At 40.6% G+C, this 26973-nt stretch overlaps 3 protein-coding genes across 3 annotated transcripts; all 3 read left to right on the forward strand.

Moving 5' to 3' along the window:
* Positions 1–1029: 1029 nt before the first annotated feature.
* On the forward strand, positions 1030–6578 carry LOC124053119 (5-hydroxytryptamine receptor 3A-like). Its single transcript, XM_046378083.1, has 10 exons — positions 1030–1069; positions 2010–2170; positions 2273–2317; positions 2474–2583; positions 3723–3892; positions 3978–4138; positions 4635–4845; positions 4950–5105; positions 5343–5428; positions 6115–6578. Exons 1-10 carry the CDS (start codon positions 1030–1032, stop codon positions 6331–6333), a joined length of 1359 nt encoding a protein of 452 aa, XP_046234039.1. The 3' UTR covers positions 6334–6578.
* A 2258-nt stretch (positions 6579–8836) lies between these two features.
* Positions 8837–16000, forward strand: LOC124053286 (5-hydroxytryptamine receptor 3A-like). The gene is made up of 10 exons (XM_046378354.1): positions 8837–8950; positions 9689–9849; positions 10338–10382; positions 10529–10638; positions 11218–11387; positions 11585–11742; positions 13601–13811; positions 13918–14091; positions 14557–14642; positions 14728–16000. Exons 1-10 carry the CDS (start codon positions 8908–8910, stop codon positions 14956–14958), a joined length of 1389 nt encoding a protein of 462 aa, XP_046234310.1. The 5' UTR covers positions 8837–8907; the 3' UTR covers positions 14959–16000.
* Positions 16001–19850: 3850 nt separating this feature from the next.
* LOC124053247 (5-hydroxytryptamine receptor 3A-like) lies at positions 19851–26356 on the forward strand. Its single transcript, XM_046378291.1, has 10 exons — positions 19851–19973; positions 21412–21569; positions 21805–21849; positions 21976–22085; positions 22510–22679; positions 22845–22996; positions 23567–23777; positions 24385–24546; positions 25140–25195; positions 25634–26356. The coding sequence occupies exons 1-10, from the start codon at positions 19934–19936 to the stop codon at positions 25856–25858; spliced, it is 1329 nt and encodes a 442-aa protein (XP_046234247.1). The 5' UTR covers positions 19851–19933; the 3' UTR covers positions 25859–26356.
* Positions 26357–26973: the final 617 nt, after the last annotated feature.

The following is a 26973-nucleotide window of genomic DNA, read 5'->3' on the forward strand; positions in this document are numbered from 1 at the left end:
CCGGTCTGGGCCCTTCTATGTGGAGTTTGCATGTTCTCCCTGTGCCTGTGTGGGTTTTCTCCAGGTACTCCGGCTTCCTCCCACAACACCAAAAACATGCACATTAGGTCAATTGGCTACTCTAAATTGCCCCTAGGTGTGAGTGTGAGAGTGTGTGGTTGTCTGTCTTTGTGTGTTGTCCCTGTGATTGACTGGCGACCAGTCCAGGGTGAACCCCGCCTCTCGCCCGTAGTCAGCTGGGATAGGCTCCAGCTTCCCCGCGACCCTGACGGATAAGCGGTATAGAAAATGGATGGATGGATGGATTAACTGAGCAATCTGAAAATATCCAAGCAACAATCAATAATGAAAATATTTAGCCGCAGCCCTTTCCAGCCCCCATCTGCTCATAAACTCTTGTGTAAGCACAAAGTCCATTGAAATATCAATAAATTAAAATTGACTTACCATACAGAAAGAGGCTTTTTTTTTAACTTTACAGAAATAATAAATCACCTCTAATGCTTGGCTGCCTGCTGTGATGCTGGCACTGGGAGACAAAGAGTGGGTTTAAATGGCCTCAGAGTTCATAATGTCATTATCATGTTACCACATTACCACCTAATTGAATTTAACGTTCTCATTTGTCGTGTCGAGTGCACTCACATGTACAGCCAGTATCCTTTTGTCACCAGCATCACATAAGTTGTGAGCAACATGATCGCTCCTTCGACACTGAAAAATCACCCCACCCGTCTTTGCTTTTGTTTTATTATTTGTTACTCAATCATCTTCAGTCTCACCTGCCACGACAGTCAAACTGAGGCCTGATGTGTCCCCCTCCTCTGTTAACCTGTTACATCAATCCATGCCGTCCATTGTGGGATGGGTTTCTCATTTCAGTCACTTGACAGAGTCGTTTGTTCTGCCCAGCCCAGCTCAGCTCAAACCAAAGGGCAGCATCTGAGAGCACCGGGTCTGGTCTTACAGCAGGGATACACTCAGTCGACTGGAAGCTGCTCCAACACACACAATCCCACGGCTGCAGATATGAGGCACGTCGCTTTTCTCCTCCTGCTCGTCTTCACAGGTATGGCTTAGAGGTGTGTTTACGTGTTTGAATCTCTTGAAAGTGATTGATTTTGTTTTCTTCACGGAGACAGCAGAGTGTTGGTGATGTCAAAAGGGTCTGGACGTTGTTTAAAACTTGTGTGTGTGTGTTTGTCCGTTTTGACCTGTCCTCAATTGAAAAACTTCATGGATTTTTGAAAATGTGTGATTATCCTGAATGTGATGCCAGCAACATGCTTCAAACAAGTTGAGACAGAGGCAAAAAAGACTGGGAAAGTTGTTAAATACTCAGAAAACACCTGTTTGGAAACAGGTTCATTGCTAACAGGTGATATCATCGTGATTGGGTGTGATAGGGGCATCCTGAAAGAGCTCAGTCAGTCATGAGCCAGGATGGGACGAGGTTCACCACTTTGTGAAACACTGGATCATATACAGGATATGGACTCAGGAACACTTTGTAAAAACTGTCGTCAGTAAAAACAGTTTGTTTGCAAACGATAGCGAATGCGTCCCACCTTTTTTGTAATCGAGTTGTACCTTCCATCAAACTGTTCATATCGGATGTACAAACTGAGGCTGCAGAGCCTCTTGGTGTTGTTAAACACTTATTTTACATCACTGACAGAGCACATTTTAAACTAAAAATGGTCAAACTCAAAGCCATGACTTATTTGTTTTGCCTGCTTCATGCTGCTGTCATTTCTTTTATGCCTCTTGATATAAAATCCAGAAATCCAGACGCCCGCCTCTTATCATCCATGTAGCATCCATATTTAAAAAATGTACACAAAGATTAGTCTAATAGCTCTCTGTCACCCAGCAGAAATGGTTTTTTTTCTGAACCTGCAAAAGAAGCTAATTTGAGCATAAAAGAAAATCACGGCTTTGAAATAGTTTTCCTTTGGGTTTAAAAATAAACCAAATCAATGGTATGGATGTTTGAATCTTGGTTTTAGCTGGGGCGCCCTCTGAGAAAGTGTGCAGTTACCAGGACATTCTGGACTACCTGAAACTGACCCCAGATAACACTGTGTATAAACTAACCCGGCCCGTCCTGGACCACACACAGATCACCACAGTAGAGCTGGACATCATCCTGTACAACATCCTGGCTGTGGTAGGTGCATAAAAAAATAACTGTGTTTCATTCAGCCACGCAGCTGGTCCACTCTGATGTGTGTGTGTGTGTGTGTGTGTGTGTGTGTGTGTTTATTACCAGACTGAGAAAACACAAACCTTCATTCCCTTCATCTGGGCAACAATGGTGAGTGACTCTCCGCAGCTTTTCAAAAAAAAAGAATACAAAAAGCCTTCTTGTGTGAACAGTTTTGTGAACCTCAGCTAATGCTCAATTCGATCTACAATTTGTGTGCAACTCCTCCTCTTATTTTTCTGATAATTCACATTTAATTTGCCGCAGATATGGAAAAATGAACGCATCTCATGGGACCCTTCTCAGTTTTGTGGAATCACCAATATTTCAGTTCCCAGAGACATGCTCTGGAGACCAGACCTCTTCATCTACGAGATGTGAGCCTGCAACACACACAGACACAAAGTACAGGTTATGGAAAGATGCACAAAAACAAACACAACATCTGACTTTAAAGGGATAGACATCATCTATCAGCATAATCGCTTTCTTGCCCGGAGTCAGGTGAGAAGATTGATACTGCTGTCACATCCATATCAATGCTAAATGTTAGCAGCAGTCCGTTAGCTTGCGAAATGACAGTAGGAGAGCCTGCTGCTAGCAGGTAATACTCACTGCTCCTAGCCAAGAATTAATCAGTACACTATATAAACAAGTAGTATTGGTATGGGGCCATTCTTTCAGGAGTTGGGCTTGGCCCCTGACTTCCAGTGAAGGGAGGTCGTTTCAGCATACCAAGACATTTTGGACAATGCTATGCTTACAACTTTGTGGCACCAGTTTGGGGAAGGGTCTTTGTTATTCCAGCAGGGCTGTGCCCCAGTGCACAAATCAACGTCCATAAAGACATGGCTGGATGATTTTGTTGTTGAAGAACTTGACTGGCCCACACAGAGCCCCATCTTCAGCCCCATCCAACACCTTTGGGATGAACTGGAATGGACATTGTGAGCCAGGCCTTTTGGTCCAACATCAGTGTCTGACCAAAGCTCTCTGTGTATTTAGAATGCAGTCATTAAAATCCCTGTTGGTGTAATCGTCAGGTATCCCAAATACTTTTGTCTATATAGTGTAATAGCAATGTTTGTTTAATTCAGAAGTGTAAAAATAACGTGATGCATAGCAGTAGCTTCATATTTGTCATACAGACACAAGGGCATGTCAGTGTTACTCTATAACTGAGATAGAAATGGCCATCAATCATCCAAAAATCATCTTTATAAATCAAAGGTTGGAATAAGGAAGTCCAGGACCTTTTTTGTTTAATCCCAGCCCATCCCTGGTGGTAAACACACACTTTGTACATTAGGTAATTTAATATCTTGATATTTACTGATGTCTCACATCCTGCGTTTGTTGAGAAGGTAAATAACTTGAATGTGTGCTCACATTTATTAGTACTACACACAACAATACCATCAAGCATAATAATTAGTAAGTGCTTTATTCTGAGGTGGCGACAGAAGAAGCAAACATACCATGAAAAGCTTTTGTATGCGTTTGTGTGATGCCCCAGGATACAGAAAGACGACTCCCCACTGAACCCCTACATGTACCTGTCCAACGATGGGACGGTCACTTCTGAAGAGGACATGAAGGTGGTTAGCACCTGTAGGATGGACGTCCACAAATTCCCCTTTGACACACAGAGATGCAACATCACTATTGGATCTGCAATGTACTGTGGTGAGGAAGAGGGTGTGATATGTCACCACTGTACTGGAGTCATTGTTTTGCCTCCTTTCACTCACATTTTCTCCTCTCATCTCAGTTGATCAAATGCGTCTACTTCCGTTCTCCAATTCCTCCCGAGCCACAAAGTTTTCCCGAGAGGTGATGAGGACGCAGGGGGAGTGGGAGTTCCTCCATCTCGCCATCACCAGCACCAATTTCACCTTCCATGACAGACACTGGGAACAGCTCATATACACTGTATGCAACACAGGGACAGAGACAGATGCATGCCAAATTAAAGGAAAAACCTGAGTGAACATACTGGTAACAGATTATTTGATTTAGATTTCAATCCAGTTAAATATCCATGACAGATTTCAGAGCATTGTGTTAGACAAAGCTCTCTGCCATCAAAACGCAAAGTAAGGTAATGTTTTGGTGTTTATCCCTCCATTAGAGAATTGTAAAACATGTTAAGAGCTGGTCTCAACACCTCACTAAGAGACTTAATGTTGTTTTTTCCTTTAACTCCCATGTACGCATTTCTGTTTTAGTTTTAAAAAGGCTAGTAAGCCTCAGGATGAGCTTAAAATGAACGGCCAATTTGTGTCCTCAAACTGTTTAAACTGTGCTTCGTCATTATTAGCATGCAAACTACAAAACAGACAATTTTATGAATTACTTATGTGTGCACTGAATGACCTTCTGTTGTCATTTGGTTGATCTCGCCTGATCCTTGATCCTGTTTTCCTAGTTCACCATGAGGAGGAGGCCCCTCCTACATGTCATCAACTTCCTCTTACCCGTCCTGTTCTTCCTGGTCCTGGACCTGGCCTCCTTCTTCATCTCAGACCATCGAGGAGAGAAGCTGGGCTTCAAAGTCACCGTGCTGCTGGCCATCTCTGTACTGCTGCTCATACTGAATGACATCCTGCCCGCCATGTCCAACAAGACTCCACTCATAGGTACATATTCCAGCCAGAAGGGTCAGTTTTTTATTATGATTCACACAGTCAGGAGAACCAGATGCCAAAACAAAAAGTAGTTATTGCCTCCTTCCTCTGCCCAGCGACCTACTGCATTGTGATTTTTGCCCTGATGCTGCTCAGTCTGCTGGAGACCATCTTGGTTACGTATCTTATGGAGAAGGAAGCTGCATCCCAGCGGAAGCTTAGGCTGAGGGGCGACTGCAAGGACAAACTGCAAAAACTCAAAAATGATAACGGTAATCTCAGAGGCCTTAAAACTTAATTTTTCCCAATTGGCTGTTTCCTTGCACCAGAATTTAACAATATAAGAATTTCCAAGCAGGTGCCACTGTTGATTGAATCCAAGACACTTTCTTACTTTCTATACTTTGCGTCTTTCATAATTAGTCACCAAACAACAATAAAACACAGTACATGGATCTGAAAGTCGTTCTGAGAGTCATTCTTGTGACAAACCTGCTGTGTGCTTTCAGAGAAGAAAAGAAAGGCCTGCTGTTCATGCATCTGTAAAGTGTCTGACGGTGATAAACAGCATGAACTGCTGCCCGTGGCTACAGAGGTACACCTTTAATGGTTCTAATACTTAAATATTATTGTAAGACAGGGGGACAAAATCATCTTCATTTCATTACATGCTAAAATCTCCAGTCACATCAGGTTAACGTTTTGGACCTTAAAAAAACTGTTTACATTCATTTTCAACATCATTACTGCTTTCAAAAGTGGGGGCAATCAAATTTTCCATGATTGACCAGTGTGGTACAGCCACTTTCTTATTATTTTACAGTAATTTTAGTCAGGGTCATAGCACTCTTAAACTGCCCTGTACTCTCCTGTAAAGCTTTTCTGAATGAGCTATTTCTTTTTTCAGTTTAAACTCTAATAGAGATGGTGCCAGAATATCAAGTCTAGTAACCCATGAAAGCCAGTTAGTGAGTTTTTATTTATTTGTGAATTAAAAAACCTGAGTGGAAATGCTGTGAATACATGATAAACTGAATTGAAACATATGTACGCAAAGCATGTTCAACACCCACTGGAGCTTCAGCCCCACTGCAGATAAAAAAACAGCAGATGCACTATAATGTTGCGTTAATCATTGCATAAAACAAACAATTAAACATCCTTCATGATAAAATGCACTTAATGATATTGTCCACCTGGCTTGTAATACACCATCAGTCTGAGCATGGGGGCAGGACTAGACCCATTCTAACATGACCCTATTGATCCGTGTGTGTGCAGATTAAAAGCAGCATTCAGTCAGGAGAGTCTCATGTGTTGCTGCTGATCCTGGAGGAGCTGAAGGGGCTACAGAGAACTCTGGAACTGCACCTGGGCTGCGGGGAGGAACAAGGGAAGTCCTACCAATGGGCCACGAGAATCAACAAAGCCTTCTTCATTTTCTACATCACCACTGTGTCAGTGTTTCTACTGTTCATCTTCATAGAATGGAACAATTAGAACAATACCATGCTATGCCTCGGTCTCTGTAGCTCAGTGTCGCTTGCTGCTTGTAAAAGCATATGTTCTGTATCTACGGCATCTTACTGTATGTCTGTGAAGTTGTAGAAGAGGTTAATTTCACACACAGATACCAGGATTAAGTGAAAACAAAAAATTGAGATTGAAGAAAGATAAAAGAAAAACAATGACTTCTTTATACTTATGGAAAATGTGAATTCATGATCACTTAGTTGGCTGAAATAAATTAAATGGACCTAAAAATGACCTGAGAATGTTTTTAAATGAACACTCTTACCATCCACTACATCAAACGGTGGTTTCATTGAAAGACAATTGGAGGTGCAGCTGTGTCTGGCGGTTTATGATGTAGGAGATTAATATTTACCCCAAGATGCCCCTCAGTGTGGTCACCACCATTTCCCAAGATCACATGAGCGATGTGACACGAATAGAACCAAATCTAATCTAAACGTAATTCAATCAGGACAATCGATTGCTGGAGATTACAGAAGAAACTTCGCTGCTTCCACTTCAAATCCTTCTATTTGACAACAGTCTCAGTGTGTGTATGTGTGTGTGAAAGACTAAAAAAAGCACACAAAGCCACTGACTTCAATTAATGTCATGTTTTACACACTGCAATATTTCACATTATCTCGTCCTCTCCTCCTGTGCTGTTTCGGTCTACTTTCACCTCACGGCTCATCTGTCACTCTCAGGCTTCTAACCAATTACATTCATCCTCACAGCAGCCTGATATCCTCGGTGTCATAAACACAACATCTAAACGGGGGGGGGCTGCTCGACTGCCTCGTCCATCACAGTGTGAATCTGCCATCCTGCAGTGGACACACTCAGTAACGAGGGTAGACAGAGATGCACATTCGCCACATTCAGTCACACTGGACGTTGATTTGTTTTGTTTCAGCTATGCCAGCAGGCTTGGTTGATGAGGCATGATTGATCCCTGCTCCCTCGGTTATGTTTCTTTTTTCATGCCATTCACTCATTCTTTCCTGTTTTGAAACACTCACCTCTTATTTCAGTCACTTAAGTTACCTCTCCGAGTGCCTACCTTGCCCTGATTAGTTTTACCTGCTCCTCGTTAGCCTGTGCTCCAATCCCAATGTACTTGAGGCCTGAACTCTCACAGACGTCACCCGGTCAGTGTATGAAGGCCTACAATGGTACAAATATAAACGGGAATACAGCATATCGCATCACTTTGTCGGTTTGGGACGTTTTATCTTATGTTTTTTACTTTCTTCATAGGACAAAGACATTTAAGGGATGAACAACCTGAACTAAATGTCTTTCAGGCTCTTTCATTATAGGATGAGAACCAATTTACTCGTTTACGTCAAAACAACGTGATCCAATTACATGTCAGCTTTATTTCATGTAGCTGTTCCTTCCATGTTTATTTAAGTTTAAGTAAGCAGCATCATAATGAGACTATGCATTCAAGTACATTATAGCAGCGCAGATCAAATTTAAATGACACAAATACATACGAAGAACATAAAATGAAAGCATTAAAAGACAATTACATGAAAAAAAACATGAGCACAAGTACAGTAGAGTACAGTCTCTACGCAGTTCTGGGAGAAAGATGAGATTCCCGTTAGATAGGAAAGTTCTGTTTGAATAAAAACATGGCACACAGAATAACAACATCAGATATTCAAGAGCGCCATCATGTGGCTCGCCAATGTTTTTTCCAGGCCTGCCCGGTAACTCTGCATTTTGCATCACAATGCAGTGAGAACTGAAATCTGCAGAAATGTGGACTTACAGAAAGTGGCCAGAAGCGGCTCAAAATGTCTGCTGGAGAGCCCTCATGCAGTGGATTATTTGACAGTGAGAAAGCCCTAAAGCATTTACAAGAAGACCAGAGGACCCCATTCACGGTTCCCACATGCAAAGGGATGCTAAAACATGCTCTGATATGATGCTCATGTCAATAAAGAATATGATTTAATCAACCATCAACATAATTTTAATCATACATGATATAAATAAATGCTACACCTATTCTATTCTTTTTATCTTATATACTCCTAATTACCACTTTAAATTACTTTTCTCTCTTTATCTGTACTTATTTCTATCATTGTGCAGTTCCCAAATTTCAGCTTCTGGGGATCAATAAATAATCAATAATCTTCCTTTGTCTTATTGACTATTTTCTGCTTCACATATGTGGGATTTGTGTGCAAAATGTACAGCCTATTTTTGTCTCCATCAGTGGCCTTCCTGCTTCTTTTTCCTCACATAAAATAAACAAGAAAAAAAGAATCTGCTGAGATGATCAGTGTGGGAGTGATCATTATTTCCAGATGGTTGTCAGACTGAACAGACAGAATGAAATTATTAAAAAGAACAAGAACAAAAACGTAAACCTAAAACTAAAAGAGCAGTCAAGCAGCTTGCCCAGCCCTCTTCCTGTTTGAGGCAATGGTATTATTACTGCAGCAGACTTGGTGACACTTCAGGCAGTCCTGAGGTCAGGGACACACACTGACTGCACAGACGCCTCACTGACTTCGGATTCTCACAGATGTTGCCGTCATGATGCTCGCTGCTTTCCTCTTTCTGCTCTTCCTCTCCACGGGTAAGCGTTCAGCGTTTTTGCTGTGCTGACTTTCACAGTTTCTCTGATGTGCGTTTACAGTTTGCATGCGTCTGCTTCGTGTTGAAGGAGCTAAACCATGTGAGCCATTAGTCACCACAATTCTTTCGAAGGTGAGAGTAAGACAGAATTGTCAAAAGGAAAAAACAAGAAGAAGGAGAAGGCTTATCAATATTAACATTTTATTCTTTTTAAAGAAGATGGCTTATTATAGCAACGATTTAAAAAGAGGAATGTCAGACTGATGAAAAAGTGTCCCGCAAGAACCCTTATCACATCATTATGCTTTAAAACCAAGATCTGAAAATTGTGGCGTGACAAATAGCAATTTATGTCTAATGTATGGATCTCAGACAGCCCCATCTAAACTGAAATGGCTGCAAGAATTCTGAAATTCAAAAATCATTAAGTGGACTGATGAAATAAAACCCAACAGTCCTGCCAACGCCCATCTCATAATGGCCTTTCAGTGGCCACAGTCGCTGACTATTATGGAAGATATTTACGAGCTGGTGTTTTTTATGGTTTGATAATAAATTAAGAAGCAGAGAATACTTACCCACAGACACCAATGCTGGTAATTTCTTCTAAATTATAAGTAATTAAGAGCTCGTACAGTAAATTTGATGTCCAGACAAACTCCAGTCCTGATTTCTTTATTTTTAAGAATAATATCTACCATGATATTTTTGTTGTTGTTGTTTGTTTCTTTTCCTGAAGATGGAGTGTATCCTGAGCGTAACTGCAGTTATCAGGATGTTTTAAACCACCTGGAGCTGACCAAAAGCAATGAGTTGTATTCCATGACTCGGCCTGTTAAAAACTACAAACACCCCACACGGGTATTCCTGGAAGTACTGCTCTACGCTATCCTGGATGTGGTAACTGGCTAAAGCTTTACTCAAACGATAATTACGTCCTTTAATGAGGATATTTTATATTACTGCTCTTACTTGTTAAAAAATTAGTGGATTATTTTATGTTTCATTCAAACTTACTCAAATAGGTTGCCTGATTCCCGTAGCAAACTGCCATAACTCTTAAGCGTATCCGGCGCACATGAATGATTGGTGGTGTTTCCCTTATAATGTGCCAAAAAGTCACAAAGCAGTATGAATAGCATGAACAGTTATGAGACTGGACGACTCACAGCGTACAATACTTTTCTTAATTACGCTGTTAACTTAGTGTCCTGTTAGCAACAGGAGGTGTAATACAGCTGGTCTTGGCTATCCAACCAGCTAGCTTTTACCTGTTGTTTCTCTCTATAATTGACTGTGTCTAATAAATGTGATAAAGTGCAGTAAATGTAAGCTTGTGTTGCTTCCGTTACCGTCTGAATTGTTCACACACATTTCTTTGGTTACAGGTTGAGAAAGAGCAGAAATTCATTCCTTATGTTTGGACTGTCATGGTGAGTTCTGTCACTAGGTCATAAATCTCACATATCTTGTTGGGCAAATCAAATTTAAAGAAAACCTTTAAAGTAGTACTAATTTGTGTGTCCCCCCTCTCTGGTCTTTTCTGGTCTTTGTTCCTGTTTTTGACTCTTTGATGTAGAGATGGCACAATGAATACATTTCCTGGGATCCAAATGAGTTCTGTGGGATTGCTAATGTTTCTCTTCCTACCGAAATTTTGTGGAAACCAGATCTCACCATTGAGGAAATGTAAGTGTGAATGTATTAGCATGTGCCCACATTGACACGCATGAACACTGTGTGCAGTATGGAACACGTAATGTGGATGTGTAGAAGGAGTCATGTTTAAAATCTGATCCCACCTGACCCACAAAAATTATGTAATAATCAACCACCAAAACCCGTCCTGACCCACAGTCCTCCAGCTTTATCCGTTAACACTTTATAGTAAAGTTCATTATTGATATCTGCCTGAACAGATGCTACAAGGATTTGAATTTATTGTACACCTTCACTGTTTAGTTTTAGCAGATCAAGCAGTCAGAACTGCAGTACACAATTAAAACTTGGCCAATCTTGTGATAAAATTCTGTGTTTACTTCATCAGTCACATTCATTAAGTCAGACTGAGCTTCCATCTCTGTTTTAGGCAAACCCTGACCTCAGGTTAACTTATATAAGAATAATATCAGTCGAGTTCACACACAGAAAAGATTTTGAATTTGGGAAAAAACAGATCACTGATATTGGGTGAATATTAGTGCAGCTTTAAAGCTGTAGCAAAACATGTGTTTCCGTATTCACACGTCTCCACGTGTCCTCACGCAGGACAGAGAAGGACAAGGCTCCTCCGAGTCCTTATCTCACCATCAATGATAAAGGTGACGTCGAAGTCCAGAACGACCAGGTGCTGGTCAGCACCTGCAGGATGCACATTTACAATTTCCCCTTCGACATGCAGAGCTGCAACCTCTCCTTCAAGTCTGTCATACACACAGGTGAGAGTGTGATGAGCTGTGTTTATGACTGTATTCAAGAATTTATCATGACATGAGCTCAGTCTGGTTGCCTTAAGTAATATAATATGTGTATGATATATACTGGTTTGGTTAAGAATCGAACCTCAGCGAAACATCACCAGATTCCACCACTTATCTTCCATTCTTTTCCTGTTATCTTATCTAAAAACACTCAGTCAAGGACATTCGTCTCCAGCCGAGCGACAACTCTTCAGAGGCCACAGAGTGGTCTCGCGAGGTGATGCGGACCCAGTACGAATGGCTCTTCATCAACATGACAGTGACGACCAACAACGCCAGCGATTTGGAAGGACAAGACGTCATCATTTATACAGTATGTGGTATAGTAGTAGTAGTGTAAAGTATTCACACCGCTTTGCACATTTTGTTATTTTACAGTCTCATTCCAAAATTAATTAAATTCATTTTTTCCCTTCAAAATTCTACACAAAATACCCCATAATGACAAAGTGAAACAAATTTGCTTGATTTTTTTTGCAAATTTATTAGAAATAATAAACAAAAATATAACATGTACATAAGTAGTATCATGCCAAAGAGTTCAATCTTTGTTTCATCAGATCAGAGAATTTTGTTTCTCGTGGTCTGAGAGTCCTTCAGGTGCCTTCTGGCAAACTCCAGGTGGTGGGTTCTTGGTCACCTCCCCGACTAAGGCCCTTCTACCCTGATCACTCAGTTTAGCTGGGCAGACAGCTCCAGGAAGAGTCCTGGTGGTTCCAAACTTCTTCCACTTACGGATTATGGAGGCCACTGTGCTCTTTGAGACCTTTAATGTGGCAGAAATCTTTCTGTACCCTTTCCCAGATCTGAGCCTCGACACAATGCTGTCTCGGAGGTCTACAGACAATTCTTTTGATTTCATGGCTTAGTTTGTGCTCCGACATGCACCGTCAGCACTGAGGGCTTATATAGACTGGGGTGTGCCTTTCCAAATCACACCCAATCAAATGAATTTACCACAGGTCAACTCAATTCAAGTTGTAGAAACCTCTGAAGGATGATCAATGGAAACAGGAGGCACCTGAGCTCAATTTTGAGTGTCATAGCAAAGGGTGTGAATACTTATGTACATGTTACATTTTTTGTTTTTCATTTTTAATAAATTTGCAAAAATTCAAGCAAAACTTGTTTCACTTTGTCATTATGAGGTATTTTGTGTAGATTTTTTAGGGAGAAATTTCATTTAATCCATTTTGGAATGAGACTGTAACATAACAAAATGTGGAAAAAGCAAAGCAGGTGCACAGTATACAGCTATTAATTAGTATGTTTATCTGACGGCTGTATTTTTGAGATTCATTGTCATAAGATAAAGTTCAGTATACTGCATTATGTCACGACTGAACTACGGACCTGAACCCAAAAGCATGACTGTCAAAGTTTCAAAGTAAAACTTCTATTCACAAAAGGTACAAACTGAAAATCACTCTTCACAGAGGAAAAAAAATCCTACACTAATCTAAGAAACAAAAAACTCCCTTGACTCAAACCAGGCTAAGAAAACAAACAGAAAGTCACTTGAACAAAGTAACAAAATAACAAGATCTGGCAGTGGCAAAGGAACAGGACAAAGGGAGACGAGGACTTTATATACACACAAGGTAAGAGCACAGGTGGAAACAATCAGGGCGGAGACAGGTAACCCCAAAGGAGGGAAAACAGACAAAGAGAAAAAGCAAATGTGATGGCAATAGACAAACAGGAAGTAATGACAAAGTAACTCAAGAAATCACAAGACAAAAACTGATTAAATAAACTTAACATCGTTTCTTGGACATGACACATTATTTTTCCTTTTCCACCTTGTTGCGTTCTGTCCTGCCTGTTCTTTTCCCTTTCTTTGATTCCTTCTGTCCTTCTCTCTTTTCTCTGCCCATCAAACTGTCCTGTTTTATTCTTTCTGCCTGTTTTTCCTTCCTTCATTAACTGATGTGAGAGTATAAAAAGTCACCACCAGCTCTTCTTTTCCTTACGATTATTTTTTTCTTAAGTTCATTTGACTGATTTTTTACCATAGTAAAAATCTTAGTGTAAATTTGGTTTCTTCTCTTAACACAGCAGATCTGAGCAGTTTGGTGCAGACTGCCTTGTTAGTTGCCCAGGTGGTTAACTTTCTCAGATGTGCAGGAGTAGAAACATCAGCAACCTAACCTTTGACCGTCACTTCACAGATCAACATGAAGAGGCGGTCTCTCCTCTACATTGTCAACTTCTTGCTGCCCATCCTGTTCTTTTTGTGTCTGGACTTGGCCTCCTTCCTGATCTCAGACAGCGGAGGCGAGAAGCTCAGCTTCAAGGTCACCGTGCTGCTGGCCGTCACTGTGCTACAACTTATTCTGAATGAAATTCTGCCTTCCTCGTCAAACAGGATTCCACTTATAGGTAAATAAGCTCACGCCTTATTCGGACTGTGCTTCATATGAGCTTCACAGACTGACTCAGTGAGTGGTTATTTGTGTGCATTAACGATGCTGCCTGCCCCTCTCAGCGGTCTACTGCATCGGGATTTTTGCTCTGATGCTGCTGAGCCTCCTGGAGACGATTTTAGTGATGTATTTGATGGAGAAAGATTCTTCACCCCAAGATGAGGCAAACAGAAACCAAAGCCTGAGTGAGGAGCCTAACAAACAGGACAAAACCAACATTCAAAGCTGTCAAAAAGGTGAGAAAAGGGGCCAGTTGCACCAGCAGTTCCTAAGTTCAAAGTGAGTCTAGTTACGAATAACTAGTCTCTACTAGTCCTTATGTAGAGATTAGTTTTTACAGAAACTTTTTAATCCTAATAACTGCCTCGTCCATCACTGTTGTAAAGCTGACTGCAACAGACAAAACTAGCCTGTGAATATATGACCCACTTACCGTTGGGCAGAAGAGAATATGAGTTGGCTAATATGGAAGATGATCGACAATCTGACCTGCCATGTGATCAGAAACTCAGCTTAATAGAGAGTAAAGTGCTATTAACTAAATAACCAATCAATATTAGTGTTAGGATTTTACACACAATTTGAGAAAAAGCTGATGCAACCTAATCCAAAGGTTATTATGTTATCTTTTAAGTATTTAAAAATACGTTTGTCAATTTTATTATTCTGAAACTGTCTTTGTGTCAAACATGTCCCTTCAGCAGTGCCCAAATGGACTCGGTGTACATGCATCTATGATGTGTCTACTAGCGAAACTCCACTTGAACTGCTCCCTGTGGCCAAAGAGGTTAGACTTGGGTTCCATTTTTAATTCTCATCACAATGGACCAAATGTGATAATATTATAGTATAAACCAGAACCACTTTTGCAGGCCAGCAGCAGCAAATTGATGGACGAATGTCACGCGTTGGAGAAGCTCTCAGACGAGCTGAAGGAGATTGAGAAAACGCTGTCTCTGCTCCTCAGCGACAGGAAGGAAGACGAGAAGTGTGGTTACTGGACCAGAGTGGCTAAAGGAGTCAACAGAGCTTTCTTCGTTTTCTATGTAGCTGTGGTCAGCCTGTTTTTAATTGTTATCTTTTTAAAGTGGAAAAATGCATAGATATAATCAAATGATCAATCAAATGTAAGATGTGACTGGCTTGCTCAGAGGTGGGCACAGTTTAGCAGATAAGGAGGCGGGATAGAGATTCAGCATTTCTTTCTTCACTGTTTTTGTATAAAAGAAAGTGTACTCCTGGCATTTGCACTCCATATTCAGACCAACTGACATCAACGAAGTCAGTTGCTATACGAAACAAAATAAATAAATAAATAAACTACAGGTCACATGAAAAGAACTACAATCGAGGCAGTGCGCACACATGTCCTCCATATACAAGAAACTCATCAGTGTTTTCTTCTTAAGTCATTTTCAACTTTCTAGTTAAAATCTCTGCTGTCTAAAAAAGTCCCACAGCCTTCAGTCCAGTTTGAACTTTAGCCACAATCCAATTCACTCCTTCTGTTCAGCTTTGGGGTCATTTTGTAGTTCATTACAAATGAGCCAAACATTGCAAACATATTGTCACATGACAACACTGGTTAAGCCTTTGATTGGACAGTTGCACCATCAGCCCTACACGGATTCATCGGGAAAAATCCAAACAAGTTATGAACCTCCGTCCCAAATCACTGGACACCTGTATCATAAGCACTGGTTCTGTTAGAGTCCTGAGCACTTAACGGTAATTTAATGGGAAGATGTACACTGATGAAATCCTTGTTTTCCACAGCCTGGTTTTATGATGACAAAATGTGTACTCTGCTGTTCAGTTATTTTAAGTCCCTTGTTATACTGCAACTACTGAAGTGCTGATGTTTGCATGTTTTAGGCAGCCTGCGTCTACATTAATGCATATACACAGTATGAACTTGTGATACTCATATGTTTGTTGTCTAAAATTCTAATGCACCAAAATTGTATCTAGTATTTACATGTCTTCAGTGAAGTTAATGGTGCTTGCTTTAAACTACATTATGTTATCAGGTGATGGAATAGCAGCTCTCATGTATGCACAGTACTGGTTTTGAAAATGTGTATCAGACTGTTCATATTACACAAATAAACTGCATTATATCTTTTCTCTCCTTGTGCAAATGCACACACCCAAACACATGTTTTGTCATTTGTGGGGACCACCATTTTTTGGTCACTTGTGAGGACCAGGAAAGCACAATGGAATTTCAGTGTGAAGGCCTCTGGCATACTATACTATTATTATTTTTATCCCTCTTTTCACGTATCTCTGTGAGCTCACGCCCTTTAAATCACAAGCATTTTTCTATCTCATTCTCCTCTACTTCTGATTACAACTTGTCACGTTCTCCTTTAGCCAATCACCCATGGAAATTTCTGCAACCCGCTGCCAATCCTTCACTGCTGCTACCTTGGATGTCGCACCAAGTTTCATGTCAAGTCAGCTTCATTCCATCCATCCATCCATCCATCCATCCATCCATCTTCTTCTGCTTCCTCCAGGACCGGGTCGCGGGGGCAGCAGCTTGAGCAGGGATGCCCAGACTTTCCTCTCCCCAGACAGACACTTTCTCCAGCTCTTCCGGGTGGACCCCAAGGCGTTTCCAGGCCAGCCGAGTGACATAGTCCCTCCAGCGTGTCCTGGGTCTTCCTCGGGGCCTCCTCCCGGTGGGGCATTCCCGGAACACCTCCCCAGGCATCCAGGGGGCATCCAAAACAGATGCCCAAGCCACCTCAACTGGCTCCTTTCGGTGTGGAGGAGCAGCGACTCTACTCCGAGCTCCTCCCGGGTGACAGAGCTCCTCACCCTAGCTTCATTCCTCACTACCACTAGTTCTCCAGAGGAAGTCTCCTCCATAATGGAAGCACCTCAGTTGTCAGAGTGCTTTCTGTAGTGCTCCGCTTCCTGTGAGGGTCTACATGCCAAAATCTTTTTTTTTTGTTTTTTCTAAATTTATCTTTCTTCAGTTATGTCTTTTTCTTTTCTTTCTTATTAGTCTCTCTGAATTGAAATGAACTGTGCTGTGAAAATGTGGTGCAGTCACCAGTCACACATGAGTCCAGACTGGATAATCATCATAAATCAATGTAAATTGTATAAATCCTTGGTTTGTGCTTGTTTGACACAAAACTACTTCCAGGAGCAGATCCTATATTGACTTACTTTACTAAACAGCCACATCAACGACAACAATAAGTAAACTGCTTTTTGTTTGATAGCAAAATTGATCTGCCCACAGGCTGTTAAGCCTTGAGGGTGTTGGCAGTTCTTGGCAGCTCTGCTGCATTAAGTGTGCTTCTACTGTGAGACTAATGAGATTAAAAAAAGTGTGCATCATTAAACTTGGCCAGCCTTCTTCCAGTACAAGACAGTGCTATTATTCCTGCGTCAAACATTTCTAGACGACACAGAGAGGTCAGGGATGCACAGTTACTGTGCGGATGATGCTTGCAGGTTTCCTCGTTCTGCTCCTCCTCACAGGTAAGCTGGGACAATTTTGTATGCAGGTGAGAAATGTTTGCAGTTTACTGTCATATGATATCATTCCTGCTGCTTATTTATTTAATTTAAAAAAAAAATTAGGCTTAAGGAGCCAGAACCTCCAAGTTGCTTTGTTTTTTTAGTGACATGAGCAAGAAAAGACAACAGGCTGTTGTAGCTATGAAGTGTGTCTTTCACATCATGGATTTCAGAGAATACGATTAAAAAAAAATAATTGTTGTTTGTGAATGCGAGAAAGCTGGCCTCGCTGGTTTGAAATTTTTTAACATTTTTTCTTATCCCAACTGGGTTGATTTGATTAGAAAATTAAACTTCTTACCTTGATTTGAACAACATGTATCAGATGGATGAATGCGAAAAATGCTCACATTTAAAAATCTGAACTAATGAGATAAAACCTCGCAATCCTGCCAACGCCCATCTCATAATGGCCTTTCAGTGACCACAATCACTGGATAGTACTGCATAATATCTGTGAGCTGATGTTTTTCAAGGTCTGCTAATAAATTTATCAGCAGTGGACCCACAGAGATTACTGTTTGTCATTTCTTCTACTTTATATGCAATTAAGAGCTTATACAGTAAATCAGATGGACTTCAAAGACAGGAATAAGTACACAATAAGAGTACAGGATGGACACAACAAGCTGCATGTTATGAATAACATTCCAGTCATTTCATTTGTTATCACAACTCAAATGCAAATGTAAATGTCATAGACAAAAAAACTAATGTAAAGAGTGATAATGTCCACACAGGTTGGAGGATGACGAGGTTGGGGTGATGGTTGGGTCACCTGACTTCTCCTTTCCTGCTTGTATGCAACAGTTTAATGGTGTTGATTGGCACAGGCAAAGCTTAATGCAGACTACGCAAAATGACACCCAGAAAGCTTAAAATGTGTGAAATGACACGTGCTGGCACCCTATTTATATACTGTCCCACTGTCTATACTGTATACTGAAATAGCAAATGTAGCAGCTGGCAATCTTATATATTTCATAATTATGTTAGTTACCCGTCCACTAAACCGTTTCTGCAGGAGAGCAGCAGCCAGCTGAAGGAGGAGTCCATTGCCTTGGAGAAGCTCTCAGATGAGTTGAGGGAGGTGGAGAAAACGCTGTCTCTGCCGCCCAGCACCAGGAAGGAAGAAGGGAAGTCTGTCTATTGGACCAGAGTGGCTGAAAGAGTCAACAAAACTGTCTTCACTTTGTATGCCACAGTGGCCAGTTCATTTTTAGATCAGATCTTTAGTCAGCTTAACAATGCAGCTGGTGAGTAATGCTAATGTTCAAGCCGGTTTTTAATTAATGTTGACATTAACACACTTTACTCTGGACCAGAGAAAAAACAGCAATACAGGAGGTTTTGAACTAACTTATAACTACATGGAAAGTGCATGCAGAAAGTTACTATGACGTTCACAGATTACAAAGCCTTCAGAGTATTACAGTGGTATCTGATACTTTTTCATTTTCATTCATCTTTTACATTTTTCCTGTCTGTATAGCTGAACAGTATGACATGTAAATGTGCTGTTTCCTCTGCAGATTGAGTGTATTGTACAGAATAAAGTCCTGTCATCTGGTTTTGAAAACATGTATCAGACTTCGTACTGCTGAAGTAAACAATTAAGACAAAGATTAGATTTTGTCTGATGGCCACAAGTGGCAACTATAAACCCATTTCCTCCGTTGCCATTATCAGAAGTGTTTTCAAACAGATTTTTCAATTTTATAAAACTAATGACTCCAGGGATGAATAAATAACTGGATAGTTTCAGAAATGTACACTTGGTCATGCACTGAGCTGCTTCTCTGGGCTTTTCAGTGGCGTGGACGATGAGCCGCTGCATTCAAAAATATCTCTGTAGAACAACACATTAGAGTCCTAAAGACCAGTTCACCTTATGCTTTTATATTATAGAGACTAAGGACACAAGACACAAGACAAGACAACTTTATTTGTATAGCCCATTTTTACAAGCAGTTTGTCTCAAAGGGCTTTACGGTACATAACATCAGCAACATCCTCTGCCCTTCGACCCTCACATCGACTAAGGAAAAACTTCCAGAAAAACCTTTAACAGGAAAAAAATGGAAGAAACCTCAGGGTGAGCAACAGAGGAAGGATCATCCCTCACCCAGGACGGGCAGACGTGCAATGGATGTTGTACAGGCAGGAAAGCAGTTAACAGCATGAGAGTGACATTACTAGAAAGACAAGTAAAACAAAATCTCAACTGTTTAGTTTCACTTTTGATACCACCTCAATATGATTTTAACATTTCACAAGACTGAAATTAGAGAGATGACAAAATGAGGGAGGCTCACAGCTGTGGCTCATGGTTGGAATAATCATGCAGAAAAATTAATATGTGGTTGATGTCATTGGCTGGTGTTTCCTGTCTTTGGTGTTTCTCAAAGGGTTGGCCACACAGTTTGCCCAGCCCCTTTCCACTGTGAGGAAGTGGTGTTTTTACTGGGACCTGATATTTCTAACCAGTGTGGAGTGGACATGATGCACATTTGCTGATTTGTCACTGGTCCTGCACTCATGATGCTTCCTGGCTTCCTCTTTCTGCTCCTCAACGCAGGTAAGGTGTTCCTGTTTCTTTGGATAATCCAAAGACCTCAGTGTGAACAGCTGTCACTGGAATTAATTTCTATCAAGGAAATGGTCTCAGTGAAAACTGTTCAGAGTGAAGTCTGCGGTTGTGATTGAAACATAAGAACTGAATCAGGTTTTCAGACAGTTCAGACTGCTGCTGGCCGTGTTTTGTCAAATTGCATTTGGTGATATATATGTACAGCAGATGGATCTCTTCTGAAGAGCCTATTTGGACTGGCTGTAAAAAATCATTTAGTGGTCGAGTAGATGCAGTTGTACTCCACATGCCTGTGACCACAAGCACCGGATACTATTGCAGATCCTTCTGAGCTGAGCTTCTGTCAGCGTTCATTTTGACAGATATTTCAGAATGAACATTAATTTGCAGATGGGAATGCGTTTTAGTTTTAGTCTCATTTTAGCCATCAAGTCTCCTTCATTGTTGTAGTCTATTTTTAACAGCTCAAAATGTTTTAGTCCAGTTTTAGTTGATGAAAAAACATTATTTTTTAGTTAAAATGTTTTCTCTCCTTTATCTAATTCAGCTAGGCTAATATAGGGATCAGATATCAGTATCTATAGTAACCAAACTAGAGTGCAGCATCTGTTGTACAGAAGCTTTGCAGGTTTGCAGGCAGCAAACTGCTCACTGTCTGAAAAGACCACAAGCCTCTGGAGCATCATGATCATCTTCAGCTCCATGTTTGCATGATTTCTTTTAAAACATGCTGGGCAGTTTGTTCCGTCTGTTGTGTATGTTGTACCTACAAATATTACCATGAAAATAACACTTGTGCTGAAATAATTAGTTTATTTTAATTAATATATCTACCTGGCCTTAGAGGTAAGGAATCATGCGCAAATATCTTTAAAATAAATTACCATGTAATCTTTATTCAGTTTAGTATATCTTTATACTGCCAAAGCACAACAAAAGGTATCTCATGACACTTTCCAAGTACAGCAGGTGTAGAGTAAACTCATTAATACAGTTCAAGAAACGACAGTTTGACTAGATATAGTAATTGCAATTCCCTATTCACAGCTTTAGATAGATAGATAGATAGATACTTTATTGATCCCGAGGGAAATTCAATTAAATTCAATTCAAGCTTTAGGATTTTTCTGGCATCAGATTTAGCAAAATTACAAATTCATTGTCCAAATATATAAATAAAGGCTATGAATTAGAGCAGCAATAAATGATGCACATTTAGATGCAGTGGGGAAGTGAAAAGCCAACATGTTTTTGAACATGAAACAAAACATGTAATGATTTCATCTTAGTTGTTATTACAAGAGATTCATTTTTAATTTGTCAACGTCTTAGTCACATGAAAGGTAAAGTACATTTCCAGTATATTTCTGCATTTCTCTCTGTTTAAGATAATGTCTCTGGTGGGATTGTGTCCTGATGATTTTAGTTGTGGATGGGGAGTCCGTGTGCTGTTATCAGGATGTTTTAAACTACCTGAACTTGACCAAAAGCAATGAGCTGTTCTCCATGACGCGACCTGTTAAAGACTATAAACAGCCCACGCAAGTATCCCTGGAAGTGCTGCTGTATGCCATTCTAGATGTGGTAAGTGGTTAAAGCTTTAGCATGTTGTTAACGTTTACTTTAGGTACCATATATCTGTTACATCATGTTACACGAGAGATAGCAGTGCCACAGTGTGGTCATTTATAAACCAATAGTTTTCACTAATGATTCTGTCTGAACTGTTAGTCCGCTGGGAAAACTGGAATCATAAACACCATTAGTTGAACACGCTGGCTTTAAAGATCTTCTCATATGTTTATTTGCTTGTTTATAGAGAGAGATTGACCAGACATTCGTTCCTTACGTTTGGATTGTCACGGTGAGTTCACTCTGAGAGAAACGGCAAGCCGAATTTCTTTCCTTCATGATGGAATCTCTTTGTTCTTACCCAGACTATTTCATTTCTAATCAGTTCTCCTGATGTACTTCTTGTTTGTCTCGGCAGACCTGGCAGAATCAATACATTCAGTGGAACCCAGATGACTTTTGTGGTATTGAGGCTGTTTCGCTTCCTACTGAAGTTTTGTGGAAGCCAGATATAACTATTGAAGAAATGTAAGTGGAAATGCACTCACACTCACAAATTTACTTACACACACCAGCAACTACAGCAGCTGGTGGTGCTGGAGGGAATCGCGATACTGTTTAGAAACAACAATACATTTAACTTGGGTCGACGAGACCCAAAGAGGTAAAGCCCCTCGTCCAACTCTCCATCAGAGCTTTGTTTTAGAGGACAAGCCCGAACTACTATAGTATTTCGTGTGTTTTTGCTTTAAGGAAATTGTTCGTATTACTGTCTTGAGTCTGTGTGCCAATATGTCCTGAATACGTGAGTGGATTTTGAATGGGTCCAAGCATACTCAGAATCAGTTCTGATGATGGAGTGCACCACAATCAAAAGGAAATGACAGATACTTCTTGGAATTTGTTTTTACAGAAAATAATCTTCTGTCTATCTCTGTGTGGTATCCCACAGGACAGAAAAAGACAAAGCCCCTCCAAGTCCTCATCTCACCATCTACAGTAACGGTTTAGTCACCGTTCAGAACGACCAGGTGCTGGTGAGCACCTGCAGGATGCATGTTTACAAATTCCCCTTTGACATTCAGAGCTGCAACCTCTCGTTCAAGTCTGTTGTACATTCAGGTGAGTCCGTGACCAGTTGTGTCCCTGTGTCTTTGGTCACTGGTGACTGATTTTTACAGACTGTTGTCACTTGAACACATCATCAGATAACACCACATAGCAGACACTCTCTCTCCACTGGTCTGCAAGGAAACCTCACAGTTTGTTTTTTATCTCCCACACCAGTCAAGGATATACAGCTTGTCCACGATCTGAGCTCTTCAGAGATGTCGCATGCAAGGATGCGGACCCAGTATGAGTGGCTCTTCATCAACATGACAGTCAGCAACAATACTGTCTACATGTTAGACCTCAAACAAGATGTGTTGATTTACACTGTAAGTATTACTGGTAACAAACGTGCTGAGGTGAAAATTAAATACTCACTCACGTACGGTTTGAAGCTTCAATTCTCACAAGGACGAACATTTTTGTCTTCAGGGTTCATGCTGGCTCACTGTTACACAGCAATCGTTAATGCTATTAGAAACACCTGTGTTTTTCCTGCTGTCACACTCAAAATGTACTCTGTGAAGAAGATCAGGAGGATGATGAGCAAATTGTGCAACGTCCCCTTAGACCACATCAGATGTGGTCCAAAGTCACAAAAAATGAAAGACTTGCATTCCCTCAGGTGATATAATATCAAATTCTACATCAAAATGCTTCATTGTTATTGATAAGTAAAGTGCAATGCATTTTCCCGCAATTAAAAGTTAAAAATTAAAACAATCTATGCTTCATCCTAAATGATTAGTATGTAAGACATAAAAACTGGTTTCCAAATCAAATTGTTACCTTTGGTGGGAGCAGATTGGTGCTACATTGCTCTATGGTTGCTACAGTTTAGCCTTTCTCAGACATGCAGGAGTCAGAAGATCAACTGACACATAAACGCCATTTCACAGATCTCCATGAAGAGGCGGTCTCTCCTCTATGTTGTCAACTTCTTGCTGCCCATCCTGTTCTTCTTGTGTCTGGACTTGGCCTCCTTCCTGATCTCAGACAGCGGAGGCGAGAAACTCAGCTTCAAGGTCACTGTGCTGCTGGCCGTCACTGTGATGCAGCTGATTCTGAATGAAATTCTGCCCTCCTCATCAGATAAGATTCCACTCATAGGTAAAGGAAGATAAAGAGCCTACTGTCATGCTAGCCACTCTGCAAAGCTTTACTTTACAAGGCAGAGTGCCGTGAGCTAAATGCTAATGTCAGCATGCTAACATACAATTAAAATGCTAACACGGGCACGTTAAGTAAGTTTAATACAATCAGTAATGTTTGCATCAGTTGCTGATTAGAACTAAACACAAAGTACAGCAGGGGCTGATGGGAATTTCCTTAATTTTGCAGTTTGTCACTAGATGAAATGTTAAGGCATCAAACCAAAGTCATTAAAATACATCCTGAGGGAAATTGGGAAATGAATACCCATACAGTGTTTCATGAAACTCCATCCAACAGCCACTTGGACATTTTTGTCAATACCACAAATGCCAACTTCATGGTGGTGCTAGAGAAAAGTTAGGGGATCACCAAAATCAGAGGGCTTCATCCTCTGGGAATATCTGAACAAATGTTCTTCTTTTTGCATGCAATAGTTGTTGAGACAAAAACAAGGAATGTGAAAGTCTTGTCTTTATTTGACTATAATTCATACAAACAGAAACAGTCCACACTGATTCAATGTGTAAATATTCTCTTGCATTAATAACGCTGCGCCCCCCAGTGCTCTACTGTATTGGGATTTTTGGTTTGATGATGCTGAGCCTCCTGGAGACGATTTTGGTGATGTATCTGATGGGGAAAGATGCTGCATCTGAAGACAACAACACAGACGGAGAGAGAAACCTGAGAGAAGACTGTGGCAGACAGAGCAAAGCCAAAAGAGGTGAGATCCATTGCAATGACGACATCATGAATATTCATGCAAACCAAGCCAAATTCTCAAAGAATTTCAGAACCACAAAAGGATTTCTTCAAGACAAGGTCTCTTCTTTGGGTGGCACGGTGGTGCAGCGGTTAGCACTGTCACCTCATAGCAGGAGGGCTTGGGGTTTTGAATCCTGGCCTGGGCCCTTCTGAGCAGAGTTTGCCTGTTCTCCCTGTGCCTGCGTGGGTTTTCTCCAGATACTGAGGCTTCCTCCTACAGTCTCAAAAACATGCACATTAGATTAACTGGCCACTCTACATTGCTCAGCATGTGAGCGAGTGTGTCTGTCTGTCTTTCTTTGTCAGCCCTGTGATTGGCTGGTGACCAGTCCAGGATTTACCACGCCTCTCGGCCGTTGTCAGCTGGGATAGGCGCCAGTATAAAGGCGGTAAAGCAGTATAGAAAATGGATGGATATTCTTCTTCAGCAGGCTAATGTGTCAATAAGTGCAGAGGCATAGAAGACAGTCTACAACTCATAATGTGTAATGGTTGATAAGATTATAAACATCTTTAGTGTCTAATATAATAAAGTATCTAATGTCCTTCCAGATGACAAGGCAAGGACTGATGTGTTTGCTGATGAAACACCAGCTGAACTGCTAAAGGTTGGAATTTCGTGTTTTATTTAGTCATGAAAAAGGTTTTGGTTTGACATACCAAGGTTTTCTGCTGTCTGCTGTGGATGAGAGAAAGTGTTCAACGCACTACAACAAGAAAGCATGCGAACAGACAGATACGCAAGCCAAATATCCTCAACATTTTGACAACATGTACCTTTCGTATGAATCCTTCAGACAGATACAACTCAAGCCACTTGCAAACACCAGTTTGTGAGCACTCATCTGTATAAAACACAAGCAAATTTAAAAACACTGCATGTTAAATCAATAGCACCTGAACCGAGTTACAGGCACAGCAAAAGTTTCCATCCTCTCATCACTTATACTGTACACATAAATCTGAATATCTAATGTATCAGGTGGCGATGTTATTTGGTTCTTAATCACACTAATTAAACCCTGGCTTCGAAACCACCTCTGCAGGGTAGCGGCAGCCAGCTGACGGACGTCTTTGAAAAGCTCTCTGATGAGCTGAGGGAGGTGGCGAAAACACTGGCTCAGGTCCTCGACAGCAGGAAGGAGGAAGGGAAGCCTGGATACTGGACCAGAATGACTAAAACAATCAACAAAGTTTTCTTCATTTTCTATGTTATAGCTTCCAGTCTGTTTTTACTCTGCATGTTCGTCAGTTGGAATAATACACAATAGTACGATTGAACTATGGCTCCCTTTGTTATTACTGGAGAGACTTATCGTCGAACAAAATGTGTGTATGTGTGTATTTGACATGTTCACAAGTAGTTCGGTATATAGAAAATTTAAAAATTCTTTCATGTTCTTTTGATGTTCTATCCTGCATCAACACAACTGTAACAATGTTTACTGCATGTTCCACACATCTGTCACATACTCTGTATACCATATCATAGTAGAGTCACATACCTTTGATATGTAATATGAGCAACACTCTTGCTCTTAATAAATCTACGAGATGCATGATAAAAATATGTAAGTATTCAAGTTTTCTTCTGTTTTTCTTGTCTATTGCATGTCAAATTCAAAGTCAAAGGGCATTTAGGGAGGAAAAGATTACAACAGTATTCTCCTCTGGTATGCAACACTGCAGGCGTATCAACAAAATGAAAGTCCGTCATCCATCCCTTTTCTACACCGCTTGTATGTGCTTCGTCAAAGTGAGAGTTTTAAGCATTTTATTTTTCTTCATTTAGGGCTCAAACCATTTCAAATGTAAATAACACATTTAGCGTGTGAATTGCACTGCTTTTAACCTTTGGTAAAATAGCAACTATTGAAGAAAAGAAGAAAAACATCACGATAAGGTTATAAACAGTATATATAAATCTGCAAGAAGTTTTGCTAAGTGCTTTTTAAGTTGCTGTAATTGAATCAGGTTTGGATACAGTTCTGAGTGCTGCTGGCCATGAGTCTATCAGCATGATGGCTGATGGATCTCAAATGAAGGGAATGTTTAGATTCAGCAAGTTGCAAAAATGCCCACAGAAATAAATCATTCAACGGTCAAGTGGAACTGGTCCCAAAGCCTACTGATGCCCATCTCGTGATGGTTTTTGTCTGACCGCAATCACTGCATTTAACTGCAGATATCTGTGAGCTGCACTGAGATGAATTATTATTATGTAGTATTTGCTAACATAAAGTGCATCTGGTGAAGATGAATGCCCTTAGTCTTATACTGTCTCCTCGGTGTTACCTGAGTGTCTGCCAATTCAAGTGGATCAACGGACAGAACATCTTTTGCATCCCGCTAGCTTCATAAAAATCATCAATTCATTTCATTAAGT

Source organism: Scatophagus argus, chromosome 21 (genome assembly GCF_020382885.2).
Source record: "Scatophagus argus isolate fScaArg1 chromosome 21, fScaArg1.pri, whole genome shotgun sequence".
Taxonomy (NCBI): Eukaryota; Metazoa; Chordata; class Actinopteri; family Scatophagidae; genus Scatophagus; species Scatophagus argus.

Excerpts from the sequence above, each read along its gene's own strand:
- LOC124053286 (XM_046378354.1), top strand. The coding sequence starts at position 8,908 with ATGATGCTCGCTGCTTTCCTCTTTCTGCTCTTCCTCTCCACGG. Across the intron at positions 9,850-10,337 it reads TCTACGCTATCCTGGATGTG|GTTGAGAAAGAGCAGAAATT; the intron begins GTAACTGGCTAA and ends CTTTGGTTACAG. Across the intron at positions 13,812-13,917 it reads AAACAGGATTCCACTTATAG|CGGTCTACTGCATCGGGATT; the intron begins GTAAATAAGCTC and ends TGCCCCTCTCAG.
- LOC124053247 (XM_046378291.1), top strand. The coding sequence starts at position 19,934 with ATGATGCTTCCTGGCTTCCTCTTTCTGCTCCTCAACGCAG. Across the intron at positions 22,086-22,509 it reads GATATAACTATTGAAGAAAT|GACAGAAAAAGACAAAGCCC; the intron begins GTAAGTGGAAAT and ends GGTATCCCACAG. Across the intron at positions 22,997-23,566 it reads AAGATGTGTTGATTTACACT|ATCTCCATGAAGAGGCGGTC; the intron begins GTAAGTATTACT and ends GCCATTTCACAG.
- LOC124053119 (XM_046378083.1), top strand. The coding sequence starts at position 1,030 with ATGAGGCACGTCGCTTTTCTCCTCCTGCTCGTCTTCACAG. Across the intron at positions 1,070-2,009 it reads CCTCCTGCTCGTCTTCACAG|CTGGGGCGCCCTCTGAGAAA; the intron begins GTATGGCTTAGA and ends TCTTGGTTTTAG. Across the intron at positions 2,171-2,272 it reads TGTACAACATCCTGGCTGTG|ACTGAGAAAACACAAACCTT; the intron begins GTAGGTGCATAA and ends GTTTATTACCAG.